The sequence below is a fragment of the Lissotriton vulgaris genome, chromosome 3_1 (genome assembly GCF_964263255.1).
Source record: "Lissotriton vulgaris chromosome 3_1, aLisVul1.2, whole genome shotgun sequence".
Classification (NCBI taxonomy): domain Eukaryota; kingdom Metazoa; phylum Chordata; class Amphibia; order Caudata; family Salamandridae; genus Lissotriton; species Lissotriton vulgaris.
The window spans coordinates 47150514-47174963 of NC_141689.1; the positions used below are offsets into that span (position 1 = coordinate 47150514).

Consider the following 24450-nt stretch of genomic DNA (forward strand, 5'->3'; position numbering starts at 1 on the left):
GAAACACATTCACCAACTGATCAAATAGATCTTTGTTACAATCGTCAGCTCACAATGTAGATCTAACATGATAAATTCATGACCTAAGACAGTAGCGGTGCATCTACGTTCAGGAAGATGCTGTATGGTGGGTTTTAAATTAGACCGCAGGTTCCATTCACCCAGAGGCTTTAAGACTAAACATAAAGTAGGCTACATGAGGGTAAAGCACAGAAACATAACTACTTACAAAATCAAATTTCAAAGCTTTATTCGACAGCAAGTCATAAAAGCAATTTTACATCCTACACTACACAATAAATACTACAATATTAAAATTTTTTTTTTTTTTAAAAATCATTAAACCAAGGTGCTGTCATGTTACAATTTAGAGAAAATGTATACATAATAATTAAAAATAGTTCAATAAAACAGGAATTAATTAAAAGCAAGCCTATAATAATCGGTGTCAGTCAATTCATCAAGCAGTATCTAGCTGTTGTAAAGTGCGGGTGCGCATAGTCCATGACCAACCTAAAAATTTTGCAACGGCAGTCGCTAAACAGGGTGTGCAATCCTATTCCAGCATTCTTAGCGCCTCAATACACCTGCGTGTGCCTAGATTTAAACACACAGGTTTTATCCACTTCCATCGTGGGCTTACATAAAGGGGACAAACAAACAGTATATGAGCGATATTCTCAATCGAGTCTTTACAATAGGGACATTTGTCGTCCTGGGTAGCTGACCATTTGCGGGTAAACACCTTTATGGGAAGGGTCCCGATTCTGAATTGAAAATCCAATTTTCTATCAAATGGCCTTTCAATAATGTCCCGGTATGGCTCACAAGATGGTAAGGGTTTGATATCCAAAAAACGTCCTGTTAAATTTGTGTTGGATCCAGTGCTATAAGCGGACGACCATACCATTTCCCAATACATTTTTTTCAATGTTACCTTGGATGGGAAGCTTTCAACGTTGGAAGAGTTCCATAACATATTTACTTACTTAAAAGGATACTTTTTGTATGAACCCCATGGGCAACACAACTTTGCATTAGTTTGTGTTTTTTGCTACATTGGTTTTCCAACAGCAGAAATGTTCCAAGGCCTAGATGCTAAGTTATGCACTGAACAATTGTTTGGGAACCCATCAGATTTCTACTAGGGATACATTCTGATGGTTGTTCTTAGGGTAAAGATAACTTTATTTGAAAAATAATTTGACAAAGAAATAAAAGTAAACTGATTCAACTTTGAGTCAACCATTAGCTTAGCAGTGAGAAAACAACAGTATCTAACAGCTTCATGTTTATAGTTTCCAAGCGAGAAATTGTAGATTGCGACAAATAATGATTGGCAATTTGTGATTTTGTGATTTCTTGTGATTTTGTGATTTCCTATTTGTAATGTAGTAAAATGGATGCAGTAAAGGTGGTTGTAATTTGCGCTCCGACTTTTACTGAATACTTTGGTATTTTGAGAACCAGCCTATGTACCAATAGGTCATTTCGCAAAATACAGAATCGTAGTGGGTCATATTTTGACCTCCTTCATCAAAATTCATGAGTTAGATTGCAAATTCTAGCCCACTACAATGGCCACAATCAGAGAGACGGTGATCTGCTGGGGTCAGCAGACTACCAGGTCTGTGATTGCTGTTAAATAAAGCAGTATTCTGCTTCAAATGTAATCCACTTTCATCAAAGGAAAACAGGATGCATCGAATAAAATGAAAAGTTACACATACATTTCTTCTAAAAAGGTTGTATCCATATTCACAACCGAGTAAGAGATTCTTCCCTGAATGGTTGACCACCTCCTTTGAGTTGGTCTCTCCAGAGCGTTTCCTCAAAAAAACAAGATGTCTGCCTTCCATGACTATCCCATGTTCAACTGTAAGTGAAGATGCAAAGAACTGAACTATAGGAAACTATCATCTTTTGCATGGTGCACCCCCATATTTTTGCCCCATATATTTGTGTTAGCTGCAGAACTATGTGCACTTTACTCTCACTAACCAGCGATACAGTGCATGTGCTCCTCCTTTTCAACATGATGAAATTGGTATACCCCTAATTGGCATACTTAACTTACATATAAGCCAACATATATAATATATAAGACAAAAGGGTTTATAAGTTAAATGTCCATAAAGGGTTGCAACTCTCAATTTGTCATCTACTACGGTGGCAGTGTAAAACATGACTTTAGGGCTATCATTGTAGCCTGAATAATGCAACTTTTAAACTGTAATTTAGCCTTTCAAAATAAACTCTCCGAAAGGTCACAATCATCTTTTCAAATAAATAATAAGTCACCCCTAGGTAAGCTTTACTGTTTTGAAAGGCAGGGTACACATTATTTAAAAGTATGACATGTAGAAATGTATAGTTACACATCTCCTTGTAGTGAAAAGGACCCAAGAGCTATTTTCACTGTAGGACGACTGGCTGTTCCATATGAAAACACTGAGATGTAATTAGACATTATATAATCTTATCTTCAGATAAGCAACAAATAAACATTTTATTTGTGGACTATTTGGAGAAATAATTAAAAACCCAATTCACTGGAGGAGTTGGATATTCAATAAATATTGAGAACAAAGCTACTGTTAGAAAGTTTACTTTTCTCTGCCTAAGGCCCATATAAGCTAATTTGTATTAGCTTCCAGTTGCAGTCCTGTGAGAGCTTAACCCTGAATGAGGTGTCAAAAGTGCTCCTAGAGAAAGATTCAAAGGCTTGAGTGAGAGGATGCCCCCTTTTCACGTTTTGCGCGTTTTTTTCATTAGGTTCCTTGTGCCTCGGTTCTACCAAGGCACATGATGGCTGCCAGCAGAATGGCCATTTGGGCAGTGCCAAGAAAATGAATTGTCGTCCTCAAAGGGAATTTCCCCATTCAAAGGCAGATGACAGATGATACCCTCAAAGGCCCTTTCCTTGTTCGCTCAGTCAGCCAGACTACAATCATAGTCGGCATGAAGCGGCCCTCAGAACTGGGTTGAGGAGCCTACAGAGGAAGGATTGCTCATTTCTCTCACCCACAACTCTGAGGTCGACACATAAGCTCTATACAAGGAGAGAAGGGTTTGACCATCTTGCATTCAGACAAGGAGGAGCACTGTGGGATTGTTGGCAAAAAGGCACACATAATGCTGCAAAAATGGGTAGGGTAAAACCTGGGTATTTGTATCCCATTTATTGGGGAGGAACCAGGAGTACCCCCACTTACAGGCTAGTGGAAGGCATAAATGTAGCATGTCCATTGTCCTCCTCAGAATACTACTAAACCTATAGAAGATCAGAAGAAGACTGAACCTGCTGTCTGAAACTTAGGAAGAGCCATAAAGGATTGGACCTGTTCTCCCTCTTGTACCCAGCACACAGAAATGGACTCAATGATCATAGGGCTGGACTCGTGTTTAGCTGAACAGTTCCAACTGGACCTGGCCTGGACTCTGCTGGTGACCTCTTTTGATGAGGATCTTGACCCACAGGTGTTGTGTCTGAGGTCCTGGAACCCTGGGCTGTGTCAATATTTATGCCTCCTAACACCCTGAGAACCCTGGGTCTTAGAAATATTTTGGCACCAAAGACTTCCAAAAGACCGGGAGTATTTGCAAAGCCAATCCAATCAAGATGAGTTGCTGCTGAGATGAGAATTCTGGTTTTCACTCTCTCCCAGAACATTTTCTCTATCAAATCTAATTTTGCCTTGTGGATAAGATATCTGGCCCTGTGAAGCCCACATCAGTTACATCATTTCCCTGCTAGAGTAGTCTGAGCTCCAAATAGTGAGCAAGCATAAACATGGAAATCTCCATCATTTGACCTTGTGATACCCTTTTGACAGTTCCCTTGTCGTGCTGAAGTCTCTAGACCTCCGTCTAAAAGATTACGACCAAAGGTAAAACTTCCCACCTGGTCGATCGACCTATGCTCTATCACAGTCTGCCTCAAAATGACCAGTTCATCACAGTTGACACAGTTGCCTTTTGTTGCTATTTTAATTAGTTAACTTTTAGTGACTTTAGTGATTCAACCTAACAAGGACTGTGGTTATTGCTTAAGATGAGTCTCCATCCCGATAACCTAATATCTCAATTTCTTATAATGTCACTTCAATGGGAAAAACGAGCAGTATATATAAGTAGAAGAACATTTCACTAGCCACAGGTAACTTGAATCGATGAATATCACATTATGATTTATGTGATAAATATGGTGGGCTTAGCTTAGATAAAAAATGAAGAAATTTGTATTCCACACACTCTTGATTCATCCCACACATTTCTGTTTACCTGGACTAGACTAAGGCTAAACTTCTTTTTATTTTCTTGTTCAACAGGTATGTCTCTTTTTAGAAGAAGGAAAATATTCTACAAGTATCAACAACCACATGATGAAGAAGGGTCCATGCCTATCAACTTCTATGGGAAACTAGAGTACTCAAAGAGGCCTTCCCCTGTGGACTGGAAATGCAAAAGAGTAAGGTATTTTTTAATTATTCACACCAATGTCTCCCATGTTAAAAAAGGTTGTTGTAATTGTGTGCTGGATTTGACTATGAAGGGCACGGTTAACCTTTTTTATTGTTTGGGTAATCAATCATTCTGTGTACTAGCAGCTAAGTGTCAGGAATCAGTGCTACTAGATTGAACTTAAATTATTAGTTTGCTCGCCTGTGCTCTGTACTCTGACTTTATGTTTAGCATGTTTACCTTGATTTTATAATGTTGTTGATTTCTTTTCTTATTCTACATACCTTCTCATCTTCAAAGAAATAGAACCACTATAGAGGTCTTACTATGATGCTCACCCCTGACCCCAACATGGTCACTGGCAAAAGCAGGCACCAGCACCATTTGTGTTCATTATAATTTTTCTAAATTTTCATTGTAAATATTTGTATCTTTATTGTAAGATTGTACTGATATCGATATACAGTCTTTCATAGAGTGAAGCATTACAGATGGTAAAAAGCCTGTAACTCGATGAATATAGTTAGGGAGGAAATACATATATATATATATATATACAAAGAAAGTAATGGCACCCATGATCGTGACCAAGGTTTTTGGCTGCACTGATGTTCTTAATCTTCAGCCACTGCACCAAGTGTCTATCTGATGGTAATTTCAACAAGGTTTTTGAAATATTTCTTATATTAGTTGCTGGCTAAACACTGAGTAGGTAACCTTAGTGGTCTTCTCTCTTCTACAACAAATGTGCCATGTTCATGGGCTTGCTGAATGCTTTGTCTGTTTCTCTAAAGTGTTATCTCATTCCCCCACCCATCAAATAATCGATAGATACACTAACCCTCTTCCTCCAATTTGCGTCATTTATTTGTCAACATTAACAGATCTCAAGCTTGGTTGAGAGAATATGGTGTAAGCAATGTTAAACTGTTACATGGGGAGGTTTCAAAAATTATCAAATGTGCCCATGCAACAAAAAAATGTATTGCAATGGTGGTTCAGTGTGTACTTTTTTAGGACTTGACGGGATTATTCACACCACTGGCGGAATCAGAGAAATTTGGCAATTCCAGCTTACTGCTTTAACGCAGAACTGCTCATAAATTATTCTGCTCTGATGGCAGAATCGATCTGCAGTAAATTATTTCTGTGAGAAGTTGGCCTGGTATATGATGTTCACTATTCTAGTGAGCACCTTGCACCAGTCCAAACAACCCTTATGGTGATGGTTGTAAAGTCAACCTTATAGACCAGCTATTCTAGGGGTAGAGTGGACAGAACAGTCTTAGGCTAAAAGACTCTTGAGGGCGTGTAAAGCTAGCTGTTTTACCATATGTAACCCCTTGAATACCAAATGAAAGGACACCACACAGGATATATATAAAATATATATGTATTTATTTACTAACACACTACTCTGAACTCTTTATGAGGTCAGAGGTAAAAGCACATAACAAGTTACTCCGAGAAATACTTTAAATAGCACAATTTACAGTTAGGCCCTAGGGGTGCGTAAAACCATATACTAAGTAAGTGGTATAAGAACCACGACTTGGGAAAGGAGAAGGCCTAGGGCCTAGGGAATCACTGGGGCTACGCTATCTGACCCTTAGGGTAGGAGTAGGAGGCCCACAGGCGGCCCGTGCTGAGTCAGTACACTCACGCGAGAGTCAATAGAAAGTCAATGGGTACATAAAAGGTAATTAAATGGAGATTTAGGACACTTCCGGTCTACCTAGGAAGATACAACTAACAAAACTAGACACTAGGATAGTCAAACCCTACAGGAGCACTGAAGTACTCTCGTTACCTCACCCACGGGCTGCGGGTGCATAGGTGTCAAAGTGTGTCGGGTTTTCTTGTTGATTCCTATTGAGCCGTGGAAGAAGATGCTGCAGGCGACCAGGAGGAAGATGTCCGGGTGGATCCAAGGGTGGATCAGAGTTGAAGAAGACCTGAAAGCAGAGGGGACAGAGTCTAGGTCACTAGCCAGTGACCGGGTGGAACCAGGAAGGAACCAGACGTCGTCGAGGAGCAATCAGGTGCTGTTGTGAAGCTTGTCTTTGCAGCCACATGGACCAGGAGGCCTCAAGGACAACCAGGTGCTGGAGAGGAGCTGTCCCAGGAAGGTTCTCGCAGGTGGAGGGGTCGAATTCAAGATCGAAGCCAACAAGCCTAAGCAAAGGCAACCCACGCAGGATACACAAAAGGCTTTTGGTGCAGACCAGGAGGCTCTCAATAAATCAATCAATCAAGCAAATTTGTAAACTGCGCAACTCACCCGCTGGGGTCTGAAGGCGCTGGGAGGGGAGGGATCCGCTACTGCTCGAATAGCCAGGTCTTGAGTTTTTTCCTGAAGGAGAGATGGTCCTGTGTCAGTCGTAGGTGGATTGGGAGGGAGTTCCATGTATTGGTCGTCAGGTAGGAGAAGGATCTTCCTCCGGCGATAGCTCTGCGCATGTGTGGGACGGTGGCAAGGGCGAGGCTGGTCGAGCGGAGCTTGCAGGTGGGTGTGTAGAATGTGAGGCGGTTATTGAGGTACTTGGGGCCCAAGTCGTGGAGAGCCTTGTGTGCGTGGGTGAGGAGTCTGAACGTGATTCCCTTGCTGACGGGGAGCCAGTGCAGGTGGGCAGAGATGTGGCTGTGGCGGGGGATGTCCAGGATGAGTGGTGCAGAGGCATTCTGCATGAGCTGTAGTCTTCTCTGGAGTTTGGCTGTGGTTCCCGCGTAGAGGGTGTTCCCGTAGTCCAGTCGGCTGGTGACGAGGGCCTGGGTGATCGTCTTCCTGGTTTCAGTAGGGATCCATCGGAAGATCTTTCGGAGAATGCACAGGGTGTTGAAGCAGGATGACGAGACGGCGTTGACTTGTTTGGTCATCAAGAGGGAGGAGTACAGGATGAAGCCCAGGTTGCGTGCATGGTCTGTTGGCTTGGGGGCGGTGCCCAGGGCAGGGGGCCACCAGGAGTCGTCCCAGGCGGAGGGGGATGATCCTAGGATGAGGACTTCCGTATCGTCTGAGTTCAGTTTCAGGCGGCTGGTCTTCATCCACTCTGCGACGTCTTTCATTCCTTCCTGGAGGCTGGCTCTGGTGGTGGCGGGGTCGTTGATGAGGGAGAGAATCAGCTGGGTGTCGTCTGCGTAGAAAATGATGTTAAGGTTGTGTTGGCGTGCGATGGCTGCGAGGGGGCTCATGTAGACGTTGAAGAGGATGTGGCTGAGCGAGGATACTTGGGGTGCGCCGCAGATGACATCGGTGGCCGCGGATCGGAACAGGGGGGAGGCGGACTCCCTGAGTTCTTCCAGCGAGGAATGAGATGATCCACTCCAGGGCCTTCCCTTGGATTTTGGTGTTGTTGAGGCGCTGTATTAGTGTGCAGTGGCATACTGTGTCGAACGCTGCTGAGAGATCCAGGAGGAAGAGGGCAGCTGTTTCCCCGTTGTCAAGCAGGAATCTGATGTCATCGGTAGCTGCGATGAGGGCGGTCTCGGTGCTGTGGTTAGCTCAGAAACCAGACTGTGAGGGGTCGAGGGATCCGTTTTTCTTGAGGAAGGAGGCGAGTTGCTTGCTGACGGTCTTCTCGATGACTTTGGCAGGAAAAGGGAGGAGCGAGATGGGGCGGAAGTTCTTGAGGTCCGTGGGGTCTGCGGTGGGTTTCTTCAGGAGGGTGCTGAGTTCGGCATGTTTCCAGCTCTCCGGGAAGGTGGCGGTGGCGAAGGAGATGTTGATGATGTCACAGAATTGGGGTGCGATGATGGAGTCGGCCTTATTGAAGACGTGGTGAGGGCAGGGGTCGGTTGGTGATCCGGAGTGGATGGTGTTCATCGTGCGGGTGGTGTCTTCGGTGCTGACCGGGGTCCAGTTGCAGACGGTGGTGGTCGGGGGGGCTGGTTCGGTGGTTGGGTGCGTGGTCGGTGCGCCGAAGCTGTTGTGTATGTCGGCGATCTTGCGGTGGAAGAACGAGGCGAGTGAGTCGCAGAGGTCTTGCAAGGGTGTGATGTTGTTGTTGCTGGCGCTGCGGTTGGAGAGCTCTTTGACGATGCTGAAGAGTTCCTTGCAGTTGTGGGTGTTGTTGTCCAGTCGTTCTTTGAATGTTGCCCTTTTGGTGGTGCGGATCAGCTGGTGGTGTATGCGGGTGGCATTCTTGAGGACTGTCATTTTTTCTGTAGTCTGGTCGTGGCGCCAGGCTTTCTCGAGGGTGTAGCAGTTTTTCTTGGAGGTTTTGAGATTGTTGGCAACCACGAGGTTTTCTTGCTGTCGGGTCTGCTGGGAGGGTTCTTCAGTGGTGCAAGGTCATCGGCGCAGTAGGTGAGCCACTGTGTAATGTTGTGGGCTGCTTCGTTGGGGTCCGTTGTGTTGGCGGGAGAGTTCTGGCTGAGGGAAGTGGTGAGCTGGTTGGCGGTGTCTTGCTGCAGCTCCTGCGGGGAACCTGTTGCGGGTGGTGGTGGGTCGTGGCTCTCCTGAAATTGAAGTGGACGCAGCTGTGATCAGTCCAGTGTAGTCCGGTGGAGTGGCTGAAGGAGATGTGCTTGCTGGAGGAGAAGATGGGGTCTAGCGTGTGGCCGGCGTAGTGGGTGGGGGTGTTCACCAGTTGCTTGAGTCCGAGGTTGGTGAGGTTGTCCAGCAGGGCGGCGGTGTTGCTGTCATCGTTGTTCTCCAGGTGGAAGTTGAGGTCCCCTACGAGGATGTAGTCTGGGGAGGTGAGGGCGTGCGGACTTATGAAGTCTGCGATGGCTTCGCTGAATTATGTGCGTGGTCCCGGGGGTCTGTAGATGAGAGTGCCTCTGAGGGTGGTCTTGGAGTCGGTGTGTATCTGGAAGTGAAGGTGCTCGGCGGCGGTGAGGGTGTCGTCAGAGTTGGTTGTGATGCGGATGGTGTTTTTGTGGACGATGGCGATGCCTCCTCCAGTTTAGTTGATGCAGTCCCTCCGGGTGATCTTGTAGCCTTCCAGGATAGCTATGGCGATGTCGGGGGCTGAGGAGGCGTTCATCCAGGTTTCCGTGAGGAAGGCGACGTCTGGTCATGTTGTGTCGAGGAGGTTCCAGAGCTCAACGGCGTGTCTGTGGATGGAGCGGGTGTTGAGCAGGATGCTCTTGAGGTGATTGTTTCTGGTGGCTGGCCTTGCGGGTGCGGTGCAGGTCCGGAGGCAGGTGAACTTGCAGGCTTGGCAGGTGAAGGGTCCGTGGGTGCGTTTCGGGGTGGCTCAGTAGCAGACGGGGTTCCGGCCGGCGTTGAGTGCGTGGAGGGTTGCAGCTTCGTAAGTCTGTCGTGTGGGCTGTCATTGTCGGGGGCCAGGGGTCCTGGCACTGGCCGCAGTCCAGGCGCGGACGGGCGCAGACGGGCTTGCCTTTGGCGGTCGCTTCGTGGTCTGCATAAGAGCGTTGGCGGGAGGGAGGAGCAGCTGGGTGGTGGGAGAGGGGTGGCGAATCGGGAGACGGTGTGACGGTGTGCCAGGGGGGCAGGGCCGCAGGGTGGCAGCGGTGGAAAAAAGAGCGGCAGGAGACCGGGCTAGGCTGGCAGCAGGAGACCGGGCAAGGCAGGAGGCAGCAGCATGGGGGAAACCTCACCTGAAGGCAGGGTCAGAGGTCGCTCACCTTGTCAGGGAAGCAAGGGCCAGTCTGGAGCAACCAGACCAGCGATGGAATTTGAAAAGGATCGTCGCCACAGGGCTACTAGCCAACGGGGCAGCAACCGGACAACGCGTCGAGCAGAACACAAGCAGAAGTGCCCCACGCAGATCTCGTGGAGTGTGGAGGGCTGGTCTTCGGTGCAGGTGGAGCTCGGTGTCGGGTGTCTCAGACCCCAGTGCACAGCTTCGAGGAGGCCTCAGGTCCTACACTGTTAGCAAGTCGCAGGCTTTCCAAGATGTCCGGTCCCACGTGTCCCAACGCCTTCCACAGTGCTCAGCTGTGCTGGAGTCGTGCAGTGGGGTCAGCCCCTGTATCTCTGTAGGCTTTAACTTTCTGGCCATTGATGTGGGGCTCCTGTCTGTACTTTTCCAAAGTGTTGGGACAAGCATTGAAGTTGGCAAACCCCATGCCATTTTCAAAGACAAGAGTAGCTGTGGTAGGGGACCTGGTTAGGCCAGAGTCCACCTGAGTTCCCCAAGTAAACCCAGCCAAAATCTTAGGGGCACTCCCACCACCTGGGGGGTTACAACTAGTAGTAACAGGAGGTGTTGGAGTATTACTTGGAGGAATATTTTTTTCTTATTACTGGCCTTGGGGCAATTGGTGTCAGACTTCCAGTGGCCAGGCCTTTTATAGGCATGCCAATAAGGTTTCTTAACTGTAGAGGAAGGATTTTGGGACCTACCCTCCTCAGAGGATTCTTTGGGCCCTGTAGTGGATTTGTCCTTAGATTTATCCCCCCCACCTTTCTCTTGAGACCAATTATGATTAATCCCATAAAAGAATTATTAATATTCATTAATATGAGAATATCTGATTGGAAAGAGAGGTATATTGCTTCTGGTGAATAATTTATATATATGCATGTTGAAAACCCTATATTCCAATGTGTTATTATATTACCTGAAATGATAAACATTTCCCACCAGGCAAATCAATAATATCTGGTATTGGGTCCTCAGTGAGTGCCTTTCACGGTGCATTGAAAAACACCCCAGGGATTTGTTTATAACCTTCCATCATAGATTCATAAGGATATTCTCCACAAGTAGCAATACCACATGGTTGGATGAATTGATGTTTGTCACACTTGGTGCTACATGTACTAATATTAGGACTAGCAATTTACAAATTGTGATGTTTTGTGAATCACAATTAGGAAATTGCTATTCCTAATGTATTAAATATTTAATTTTTAAAATAGCAATTCCTAGTCAGTCGCAAATCAACCCATCTCAACAATATATTAGTTTGAGACCCATTAGGAATGATAGCCATTGCAGGGATGGTGGCCTATCGAGGTCAGCAGAACACCACGTCTGTGCTTGCTTTAAAGATTTTGCTTTTAATGGAGGCTGTCTTCTTTAACGGCAATGGGATGTGTTTAAAACAAGGAAGGGAAACTCTCATCATAATATTTTTCACAGACCACAGCCTTCCCTAATATTTTCTTTAACATTCTCAAAAGGAAAGGAGTCCTTGGGTGCCCCTTCTCATTAGAGAATACCGTACCACCACCTTTCAGTATTGTGCAAAGAATGAATGGTTTGCAACTGTGATTCAATCATAAAACATTAACACATACTACTGTGAATCGGGATCTGGAAGAAATGCCAGAAAACACACCCTTTCTTAATACCGATTCACAAACCCAAATGTGATTTTTTCAAATTGTAATTAGGTGTTTGTATATACAAAATCGTCATGAAGGTCGGAAACAGCCCGAGTTTTATGAGTCAGGCCGTTTGCAGCCTCAAAAAGGCTTCGCAGAGCTGGCTTCAGTCTATATATACTGAAAACCAGCTGCAAGCATCTGGAGAGAAGATGGCGCACAAGCAGAGAGGATACGGATGGAGCCACTTTCATGTCAGTGCTCAACAAATACCACCAATGACTCAAAGATGAGAAAAAAGACACCCTTGCAGATCGCATTGAGGCCAGCGCCAACCACACCAAGAAACACTCCACCATCATCAGAGAGTTATCCTGCCTAACAGCCACAGAGAACATGATCCTTCCCTCACAGGAACTCTGTGACAATCACTTCCACAACAAGCTATCCACCATTTACAGTACCTTGGAGCCCCAACCCACTGACCTACTCAGCCTCCTCACTCCAACAGAAGCCTTCCTCAAACAACATCTAACTGCATGGGAACAGCTCACCACACCGCACACCACAGACATCATAAACTTCATCCACTCAGGAGCACCCACAGACCACTGCACCACTGCCTCTTCAACATAGGAAGCAATGAGATTAGCCACCAAATCACCACCATCCTCAATGCATCCGTTGTAACAGCCACCTTTCCCGAGACATGGAAACACACAGAGGTCTCCTAAAGAAACCCTAGGCATTCCCAGTGATCCCCAGAACTATGAGCCATCTCGCTGCTCCTGTTTCCAGCCAAAGTCCTGGAAAAAGCCATCAACCAAAGGCACACCAAACACCTGGAGAGAAGGAACCTGCTTGATGCCTCCCAATCACGTTTCCGGTCCAATCACAACACCGAGACTGCCCTGATCGCTGACATGGACAACATCTGAACCCTACTCAACAGAGGAGAATCAGTGGCTCTGATCCGCCTCTACCTCTCCGCAGCCTTCAATACTGTATCCCACCACACACTCATCAAGAGACTGCCCTATTTGGAATCAAGTGATACACACTCCGATGGATTGTGTCATTCCTCACTGTACACACCAAGAGAATCTGCCTACACCCTTCACGTTCAGCCCTAACCTCTTCACCACCTACATGAAGCCTCTAGCCGACATTGATAGAACTCACAATGTCATCATCATATTCTATGCTGGTTACTCCCAGTTGATCCTCTCACTTTCTGCAGACCCCTCCACCACCAAGACCAACTTCCACAATTAATTACATGAAGAATGAAGCACGCTGTATGTAGGACAAATGTCTGAAGATCAACACAGAAAAGACACAGGGCTAATACTTGGCAACCACACCTTCCTCTGGAATGACACCTGGTGACCAGCTGAACTCCGACCCAAATACACATCAAAAAACCATGCCCGAAATCTTGGTATCATCCTGGATAGCAAGCTTACCATAAAATGACAGATCAACACAGTTTCCTCTGCCTAACTCCTCACTCTCCACCTGCTCTGGAGAACTTTCAATTGGTGATTGATCAGAAGAGGGATAAGGGATCAAAGTCTCCGTTTCATTCCCCAAGGTTAGTTACTAGTTATCAAAATAGAAAAACGGACACTAGTTACACCTTATGACCATTGGCATAAGGGATAAAGATCAGAGTAGCCTCAAAAAACTCTATGTTATGGTTGGAAGGAGGTGCGGTATATCTGGTTCATCCGCCCCACATTAGAGTTGTGGCAGTTATCATTGGCTACTCCGAAGTAGTGAATATGCCAGCCTCACCCGAGGCGCCTCTGGTCTGGGGTGCAGTGTCCAGAGATTTTGAGTGAAAAAAGGTGTAAAGTAAAATGTGCAAAAAAAGGAAGAAATTGTTAAAATGGTAAACAGCCCGGAAGTTCTTTAATAGGGGATGTTTTTTACCATAGTTAAAATTTGGGTGATACAGTTTTAGACCGAGTTACTGGGTCTAATGGTATAGTTAACAGGATACGTCGACATGTTTCAGCTCCTGGGCCTGGAAGGGTCTGCGGAGCTTTCGTCAGGACAAACAAACATAAAGATATTGTACTTACACAATTAGTGTAGTCGTATTTGGCGTACAAGCACTTTTGTTTTGGCTATATATTGTTAGGAAATTTTCCTTCAAAATCTGCAATGAGACGAAAATAATGTACATATATTGCATACACACACACACCTTATTTCGTTATTTAGTAATGAATTTCATTATTCAAGTTTGGTTACGTGACATTATCATTACCAAAAACTTCTTATCTTTGCAAAGGCAAATAATGGAGAGTAAAGATGCTGATTCTGGGTCTGGCTAAGGATCACCGATCCTCATAGACGGAATACTAGTTTGGTACGCTGGTATCTATTTTCCACAAGCCTGGTCTAAAGTGCGTGGAAAAAACTATAGGTATAACATGAACACTCTCACTCTATAGTGTACTGATAGGGGAACAGAACTTTATCGAAACACAAGGCAACGCTAATGTAGCGGGAAACGGGACAGACAAGCCCTGCAGACAGTGCTACTTCAAGCCCTGTAGATAGTCTGTGGCTAATAGAAAGGGAAAGGGGTATGTTTGCCTACCTGTAGCCAATGTTACTCTGCTTCACCGGGGTGTCGCTTTTGTAGCAGCATGGAGCTCAGAGCTGTTATAAAGAGGACTCCGTTAGTTAAAAAGAATTGTTCGTCTTACCGGTGTATCTGAAGGTCGGCGCCATTACCCGCGTGTGTGGAGGATTTCGCCTTGTGCTGACTCTGCCCCGGGGAGTGGCTAGGTTAGAAGCACTGAGATTATTTAAAGGTGCATCATCGGTCACATGGACGTGTCAGTTTCATTGGTTTTTCTTGGTTTTTTTTCCGATGTATTGTTACTCTGGTAACTTTATTGGTCCAACGCTGCTGAGTGTTGATGTATATATTTTTGACACCATTTCATGTTCGAGCATATTGGTTTAACAGATTTTATGTCAATTAGCAAAACGGTGCCAGGGAATGGCATCGTTCAACCCCTGTTCACAGGTTTTTAGACGGTCCACCCACCTTTGCTCCTTTTCAAACAAACGGCGCTCACACATGGTATTTTTTTCGGTAAGCATTTCAAGCACTGTCCAGTGAAGCTCTTCACATGAATGGCCCATCTCAACAAAATGTGCACATAGTTTGGTGGTATTTTTCTTCAAGCGGATGTTGCTTTTATGCTCGCCAATTCTCAACTTGATTTTGCGGCAGGTCATACCAATATATCTCTTATTGCATTTGCAGGTGATCATGTATATAACATGTGATGAGTTGCAATTCGTATGCTGATGTTGTGTCCATAACAGTGTCTCCGTTAGTTGTAGTGTTTTTGATACTGTGGTGGTTTTGCAAGCTACGCAAGAACCACAGGGGTAGTGGCCAGTTACCGGATTCATAGTCACATCCCTCGTGATGGATTGTTGTTGTTTTTTCAAAGGACGGGTATGGACTAAAACGTCTTTGATGTTCTTTGTTCTGCGATTGGCAAACCTCGGCTTTGGCCAGTTGAAGATTCCAGTGTTCAGGATATGCCAATTTTTGTTTATCAATTTGTTTACCTCATATGTTGATGGGCAGAAGGTGGTGACACAGGTCGTCAGATCCTGTGTTTGTGCCTTAGGGTAGCTTTGTAGAAGGCACTCCCTGGGTTGATTGCTCGCTCTTTTTTTGCAGTACTTTATTGTTTTTGCATTGTAGTTTCTTTTTGACAGTTTTTGACTCAGCTCTTGCGCTTGGATCAGATAATCTTCTTTTTTACTGCAGTTGCGTTTTAGCCTGAGAAACTGGCTAAAAGGAAGATTGTCTTTAAGTGGCTTGGGGTGGTAGCTCTGGTATGAGAGCAAACTGTTTTTGGCAGTAGGCTTTGTATAGGTTTTTGTTTGTAGAATGTTGTTTTCCACAAAAATTGTGAGATCCAAGAAGTCCAAACTTTTGTTACTGGAAGTGTAGGTGAATTTTAACCATGGATCAAGGTGGTTAAGCCAGTGGATAAATTGTTCCAGGTCGACTGATGTGTCCCAAATTAGGATCACGTCATCTATATATCTCTTCCAGTAAAGGATGCTGGGAGAGAACTCGTTGGCTGCATTGTGGATAAACTTACTCTCGAAGTTGCTCACATACAACCCTGCCACCTATGGGGCGAAGGCACTGCCCATCGATGTTCCATGGGTCTGAAGATAAAGGTCATACATAAACATAAAGATATTGTGTAAGTACAATATCTTTATGTTTCAACATCAACATATGAGGTAAACAAATTGATAAACAAAAATTGGCATATCCTGAACACTGGAATCTTCAACTGGCCAAAGCCGAGGTTTGCCAATCGCAGAACAAAGAACATCAAAGACGTTTTAGTCCATACCCGTCCTTTGAAAAAACAACAACAATCCATCACGAGGGATGTGACTATGAATCCGGTAACTGGCCACTACCCCTGTGGTTCTTGCGTAGCTTGCAAAACCACCACAGTATCAAAAACACTACAACTAACGGAGACACTGTTATGGACACAACGTCAGCATACGAATTGCAACTCATCACATGTTATATACATGATCACCTGCAAATGCAATAAGAGATATATTGGTATGACCTGCCGCAAAATCAAGTTGAGAATTGGCGAGCATAAAAGCAACATCCGCTTGAAGAAAAATACCACCAAACTATGTGCACATTTTGTTGAGATGGGCCATTCATGTGAAGAGCTTCACTGGACAGTGCTTGAAATGCTTACCGAAAAAAATACCATGTGTGAGCGCCGTTTGTTTGAAAAGGAGCAAAGGTGGGTGGACCGTCTAAAAACCTGTGAACAGGGGTTGAACGATGCCATTCCCTGGCACCGTTTTGCTAATTGACATAAAATCTGTTAAACCAATATGCTCGAACATGAAATGGTGTCAAAAATATATACATCAACACTCAGCAGCGTTGGACCAATAAAGTTACCAGAGTAACAATACATCGAAAAAAAACCAAGAAAAACCAATGAAACTGACACGTCCATGTGACCGATGATGCACCTTTAAATAATCTCAGTGCTTCTAACCTAGCCACTCCCCGGGGCAGAGTCAGCACAAGGCGAAATCCTCCACACACGCGGGTAATGGCGCCGACCTTCAGATACACCGGTAAGACGAACAATTCTTTTTAACTAACGGAGTCCTCTTTATAACAGCTCTGAGCTCCATGCTGCTACAAAAGCGACACCCCGGTGAAGCAGAGTAACATTGGCTACAGGTAGGCAAACATACCCCTTTCCCTTTCTATTAGCCACAGACTATCTACAGGGCTTGAAGTAGCACTGTCTGCAGGGCTTGTCTGTCCCGTTTCCCGCTACATTAGCGTTGCCTTGTGTTTCGATAAAGTTCTGTTCCCCTATCAGTACACTATAGAGTGAGAGTGTTCATGTTATACCTATAGTTTTTTCCCACGCACATTAGACCAGGCTTGTGGAAAATAGATACCAGCGTACCAAACTAGTATTCCGTCTATGAGGATCGGTGATCCTTAGCGAGACCCAGAATCAGCATCTTTACTCTCCATTATTTGCCTTTGCAAAGATAAGAAGTTTTTGGTAATGATAATGTCACGTAACCAAACTTGAATAATGAAATTCATTACTAAATAACGAAATAAGGTGTGTGTGTGTATGCAATATATGTACATTATTTTCGTCTCATTGCAGATTTTGAAGGAAAATTTCCTAACAATATATAGCCAAAACAAAAGTGCTTGTACGCCAAATACGACTACACTAATTGTGTAAGTACAATATCTTTATGTTTGTTTGTCCTGACGAAAGCTCCGCAGACCCTTCCAGGCCCAGGAGCTGAAACATGTCGACGTATCCTGTTAACTATACCATTAGACCCAGTAACTCGGTCTAAAACTGTATCACCCAAATTTTAACTATGGTAAAAAACATCCCCTATTAAAGAACTTCCGGGCTGTTTACCATTTTAACAATTTCTTCCTTTTTTTGCACATTTTACTTTACACCTTTTTTCACTCAAAATCTCTGGACACTGCACCCCAGACCAGAGGCGCCTCGGGTGAGGCTGGCATATTCACTACTTCGGAGTAGCCAATGATAACTGCCACAACTCTAATGTGGGGCGGATGAACCAGATATACCGCACCTCCTTCCAACCATAACATAGAGTTTTTTGAGGCTACTCTGAACTTTCAATTGGCTCACAAAAAAACATAAAAACAGTTAAGCAATCACTAATCATCAGGCACATGGACTACGGCAACTCACTGTATGCTGTAACCACCACTGAACTCATAAGAAGCCGCCAGACGATCCATCACCCTTCAGTCTGATTGATCCTTAACCTGTCCAAATGGACCCACATCACCCTGCACCTGAGGAACCTCCACTGGCACCCTGTCCAGTAGCGATGACAATCAAAATTACTGACAGACACCTATAAAGCCTTCTACATCCAAGGAGCAGCATACATGAACCACTGTCTAAACTTCCACAAACCATCCAGAAACCTTCGCTCTGCCTCCCTTGCTCTTACATAGACACTGTGCATCTGCCATACCCAATGCAGAATATGCTCCTTTTTCTACCTCACCGTCAAGTCCTGGAGTGCCCTCCCCCTCCACCACCGAACATCACCTTCGCTGATGACTTGAGGCAGGGAGTTCCAAAGTATTGCAGTCAATACTCTGAAGGATCTACCACTATATAGGACTTTGGAAAACCTGGGGATAAACATGAGCTGGTGGGTGGTTAGATCTCTGCGTTCTCTTTTGTTGGTACCTGCAAGTCTATTTCTCAGGTATTGAGGGCCCTTGTGTGTCACAGCAGCACTTTTTGCTACAGGAAGCCAGTGAAGCTGTCTCATACGGGACAAGATATGATGGCGGAATTGGATCAAGTGGACCAGACTAGCAGCAGCATTCTGTATGATCTGAAGCCTATTGACCAGATAGGCAGGAAGACCCATTAAAAGGTTGTTTAAGTAATTCAAACAAGATTTCAGTAGTGCATGTATTACTATTTTCTGGATCTGAGCTGGAAGTAGATATTTCCTGACCGATCTGAGCTTCAGAGGCCCGATTGACGAAATCTTCCTGATCTGAGAGGCGAAGAAAAGATCAGAGTCAAACAAGATCTCCAAGTTTCTGCCTGGCTGGAAGAGGGGGTTGATTCAATTTGACGGCCACTAGAGGCTAGCAGGGGGAAGAGTCTTCTAGTTGAAGAAAATAACCTCAGTTGTATCAGTATTTAGTTTAGGAAAGTTTGAATCCCTCAATTTGAGAATGTCTATTAGACAGTTTTTAAATTTAAGTAGGGCAGCTAGTTAAAAATCTCAGAATGAGAACAATAGTTGCATGTCGTCTGCATAGAAGATCACCTTCAGGTCCCAGGATCCAATAAGAGTGGCCAGGGGAGCTAGGCAGAGGTTGAAGAACAATGGTGCTAAGTGCAGAGCTATGGGGTACCCAAATAACAAGGGCTCTGGAAGAGAAGGAAAAAGGGTGGGAGAAAACCTGCCGGGAACACTCTTCCAATTAATACATGATCCAGGACAGAGCTATGCCCTGAATGCCAAGTACGCTTAACCTATTCAACAAGGTGAAGTGGCCCACTGTGTCAAATGCTGCCAATAGGTCTAAAAAAAACACCTTAGCAGAGGAACCGCTGTCCACAGTTTCTCTGATGAACTTCAACACTTTCAGTGATTTTTCAACTTCTCCAGGATCTAAGCAACTTACAGATGAACCTCCAGCTATGAGGATGAACACTGCATTCTGGAACACAGAAAGTAACAAAACACCTGAGAAATGTTTGCTACAAAAAAGAAAAGAAAAACAATCTGCTTCATGGTATACTTGGTGGGGTAATTGAATGAATGAATACGCATTTCTATAGCACATGGCAACCCTATGGCATCCCAGCGCATTTATGACTCCTATACATTCTTCAATACTCATGGAAAAAGAAAGGTTTTCGGCAGTTTCCTGAAAAGGAGATAATTAGGTTCAAGACGGACAGGGTCGGAAGCCGGTTCCATAATTTTGAAGCATTAAGTGAGAAACATCGGCCACCCATACTTGCATGTTGAATCCTGGGAACTGTCAAACATGTTTTATTGTTGGATCTGAGTGTCTGAGAAACCTGATATAGTTGCAGCATAGTCTGAATCACAGAAGGTCCGTTGCCGGTGATGGACTTATGCACATTGCACATGGCCTTAATCCAAATTCTTTCCTGCACTGGAAGCCAGTGCAACTGACAAAGTGCTGACTTAGAAGTGCGCCTAGGCACATTCATTAAAAGTCAAAATCTAAAATAATTAACCTGATTTTTGTAACTTTTTTAAAACCGCATTCTGAAATGCAGGGTTTCACCTCGTGTTTTAACTGACAAAATCCTGGCGGAGTGAACATTCCTGTCTCTCCGTGGCCTACAATCAAAACAACAGGTGCTGCTAAGCTTTTTTTAGTGTTTGAAATGGAAGCACGGTGACTGTCTATTTAAAACTGAGGCCTTTCAATGAGTGTTCTATAATATGCGTTTCAGTTCAGCAAAAATGTACTTCAAGTGAAGTGTTTGACTGTTAATATCTAATACAATGTATCTAGGAAAATGCTTTATAATTGTTTATTTATTACAAAACACACAATTTTCTTTTTGAGGCCTTTTTTATTCCTTTTCGATGGAAATTCCAATGTTATCTTTTAAGCATTTAGCAGTTTGTACATGTGCATAATTGCTTACTCTATAAATTAAACAGTAACATATAGCTATTTTAGCATATCATATGGTTCATTTCTGAATGTTTATTTAATTTTTATTTAATATTAATTAAATTACATTTTGCATAACAGACTGATAACAACAAGAAAAACACAAACACACGCATTGATCTTATTTTAGACATATACAGAAGGGGTCAAACACTCAGGACACATAATACAGCACGCTTAAGAGCCATTATTTCATAAATAGCGCAATCGCTATTTACTTACAGAAGTTGCACTAATGGGAAAACCACAAACCACATACACATTTAAACACACATTTAACCCACAGATCAACACTTAAGACAGAAACAAAGGAGACAGCCCACAGACTGTACTTAAACCAAAGATTTGTAAATACTAGTTGTAAGTTATATTTACAAGAAGCGCTTCTCAATAGTATTCCAAAAAACTGCAAAAACAGCCCAACAACTATTTTATTTTCAAGAAGCCAAAATACACTCCATTCACTATCTTTGGCAGGCAGAACACCCAAAAGAAATCGCTCTGCATTTCTCCATTCATAAAATTGCGCAGAAAAAGGATCCTTGTTTGTATTTAGTCATATTTTAATTCCCTGGGGATACAGAATAACCAAGGAAGAAATACGTTTTTATACCTAAACCTATTTAGGTATTCCCTCAAGGGAGCCGGCTACTTTAATTCACATCTCACTATGGTACCTCCAAAAAGCAACAAATTCTTCGATATGTACTTGAAACAGGCATGCCAAAAATAGTGCAAAATATGCAGTATTATAATCAAAGTAGCTCCTAAAGTACTCTTCGTATGTTGAGCCGTTCAATATATATTTTTTTAATACTCACGCCAATAAGGTTCTCAGTCAAGGGTGACATCTTGTGAAGGATCAAAATCAGGAAGATCAGAAATATACTGGGCTGCAGAGACAGAGAATCCCCAGAATCCTGTCCTATCCTCCTCAGTAGATTTCTGTCTCCTGACAAGATCACTCCCTCAGATAACCACTTCTCTGATGAGGTCCATGTTGGAACGCCAACTGAAGAAATCAAGAATCCTTCCTAGGGGTCCCACTGATACTTGGTCCTTTTAAACCAACAAAGAAGAAATTGGCACAGAACTGAAATATTAAAGATCTTATTTATTAACCTTTAATGAGCGAGACTACGTCACAGAGGAGCCTTAGCAACTGAATGAGGCAGTCTGAGGAGTACAGAAAACTGGGGCTTTATATATGCTTAGGGTTACATAGAAAGCAAAATGCAAGGGGCAATCCTGGCTCATGTAAACATGCAAAATGACTAGGATGGGCATACAAGATCTACTTGCTCAACGTAGTGGGAGGACAGTTACTTCTTCATACAGCAGCAAAAATAGCCTGACAGTTGTACTGTAGAAGCAGGTGCATTCTACTAGCTAAGCCCTTCTAGGCATGTGCGAAGTGGAAGATGCCGAATATAGTTTGTCTCTAGGCAGATTTCAAGAGCAGTTAACACTGAGGGAGGACAGAGCACATGGCGAGCACATGGCAAAGAAAATGGCTGCCAGAAATACAAAATGGCTTTCACAAAGCGGATAAGATAACTTCTAAATACAGGATGGCCTCAGCTAAATGCTAACCCATTGCTGTCAATTTACGAAAATGGCAGCAACCATGGATAATGTAATATTTTTGAATATCAGAGTATGTGCTGGGCATTCAGTCATAATTTGAACCATTTTACAGGTTAAGATGCAAATTTTGTGTTGTATTTGCCTTAAAGAAAGTGTTATTGATAGTAGTATTTACACCCTTCCGCACACATGTGGAGGTTGGTATGCCTTGTCAAATTTTTGACAGCGGTTACATTTCTATCACCAATTCATTCGACATCTTATAGAACATTACAAGTGGCCACATGATCATACGTCTGTTGCTTGATTGCATGTTCCACATGACTGAACACATTTACATGGATGTGTATGACAAACATACTGCACTATCTATGTTATCACTGAGGAGCTATAAGTATCCTTTCTTGTTCATTAGTAATGCACATATCGAAATGTGTTCAGTTAATATTCTCTATACTTCATATAGTGAGGATATCACAAAATGCATACATACCAACTGGCCCAGCAATCTCTAGCCTCTCTGGAGACAACATCGGCCTGGTACGGACTACCCTTGAGACGTGGAGCAGGCATTTTCTGACCTGCTCCCAGTGAATACAGTGCTCTTTGTTGCCATAACCTTGGCTGACTCTCCATCCTGCCCCAAACATCTTCAGGAGGTAGTGTACAATGAGCAATATTGATTGCCTGTACCCCTCTCCTCAAAGTTCCTCTCTCTCACCTTACTAGACATGTCACAGACACAAACAATAATGAAAAACCCTGAAAGAAATACCCAAATATGGCACAGGGTCTGTAGTCCATTGAAGTGGGAATTTCAGCTCGATGGGGCAAAACACTGGTGTAAGTGGAAAGACTATGGATTTTGTTAAGTTGATATGAAGGCCAGAGATCCCGCCATATCGCACCACCTCCCTCAATACCAGGAACAGGTTAGTCTAGGGATCTCTAATATAGAGGAGGGTGTCGTCAGCGTAAGTGGAAATAATTAAGTTATATTCGGGGAATCTAATCCCCATGTGACTATGGTACTCCCTTAGAGTCCGCGCCAGAAGTCCTGCCACAATGACATAAAGAAGTGGTGATAGCGGGCATCCCTGCTGTGTAGCCATGGAGATTCTGAAGGGCGAGAAGAACAGGTTGCCTCCCCGACTCTGACCATCAGGGCTTTATATAGCAGTGACACTAATTGAAGGAGAAGATCGCCGACACCCATCCTCTGCAAAACCAGCTGCATGAAGTCCCATTCAACTGAGTCAAAAGCCTTCTTGCAATCTAAGAAGATTGCGGCGGCCTTGACTTTGGGATTTGTATTCTGGGTGGCTCCAAACACTGTACAGAAATTGTAAGTAAGGGTGCGTCCTGGCACAAACCTTGACTGTTCTGGCCCGACCAGAGTCGGTACCAAAAGGGCTAATCAGTTAGCTAGCCCCTTACCAAATATCTTGGTGTTGACATTTAATAATGAGAGCGGTCTGTACGATGAGCATACATCTAGGGGCTTACATGGCTACGGGAGAGTGACCAGAAGAGCCTCCCACATTGACGGTGGCTTTGTTCTGCTTTCACCCATTTCTTCAAATAAGGAAATCAAATGAGGAACCAGGAGCTCCCTAAACTACTTGTAAAAGGCCACCGCTAGACTGTCTTGGCTGGGCGCGCTCCCTGCACACATAGATTTTAGTGCTTCATAGATTTTTCAGGCATCAAGGTGCCTCATCAGGTATTCCCTGTGCTCATCTAACAGCCAAGGGAGATTTATGTGCTCCAAGTATTCCAAGGTCATACAGGTTTTTGAATTATTGGTATAATTCAGAGTAGTATTCCCTAAACCTGCCTGCTATGGAATCTGGGTCTCGCAATATCTCACCGATGGCTTCATGGAGTTCCCTGACTCCTGCTCTTTCGTGTCTGCCCTTTAGTACAGCTGCCAGTGTGGCTGCCGGGGGCTCACCCCCCATAAGACTTAGTAACTGCGTAAGTTCCCGAGGAATTTGAATTCCCTGTTGGCTGTCTTTTGGCACTTCTCCAAAGGGGTCTTTAACCCTTTCGATGCTGATGACGAGCTCAGCTCGTCATCACCCACGGGTGTCGTGTGCTGATGACGAGCTGAGCTCGTCATGGTGCCACTAAAATGGCATTTTCCAGCACAGGGGGGGAAACGCCCAGCAGCCATGTGGTTAATTCTGCTTTCACCCTGTCTGCACCAGCTTCCAGGGCTTCCCGCTCAAGTGCGGCAAGCTTCTTTTCCAGAACTAACAAATATACTCTGATAGAGCAGAGCACCCCTGCATGTTTGATCATAGCAATTCATCTTATATAAACCTTAAAAGCTTCCTAT

The 24450-nt window shown here is 44.2% G+C and overlaps 2 protein-coding genes across 2 annotated transcripts in view; both read right to left on the minus strand.

Moving 5' to 3' along the window:
* Window positions 1-24450, minus strand: part of LOC147725913 (vomeronasal type-2 receptor 26-like) — a 59134-nt gene that overhangs the window by 6595 nt on the left and 28089 nt on the right. The gene's annotated exons all lie outside the window — the stretch shown is intronic.
* Window positions 19284-24450, minus strand: part of LOC147725914 (extracellular calcium-sensing receptor-like) — a 181945-nt gene continuing 176778 nt past the window's right edge. Inside the window, exon 5 of the mRNA XM_086963387.1 lies at window positions 19284-19523. Within this exon, the coding sequence (XP_086819513.1) occupies window positions 19284-19523 (240 nt within the window). The remainder of the gene's footprint in view (window positions 19524-24450) is intronic.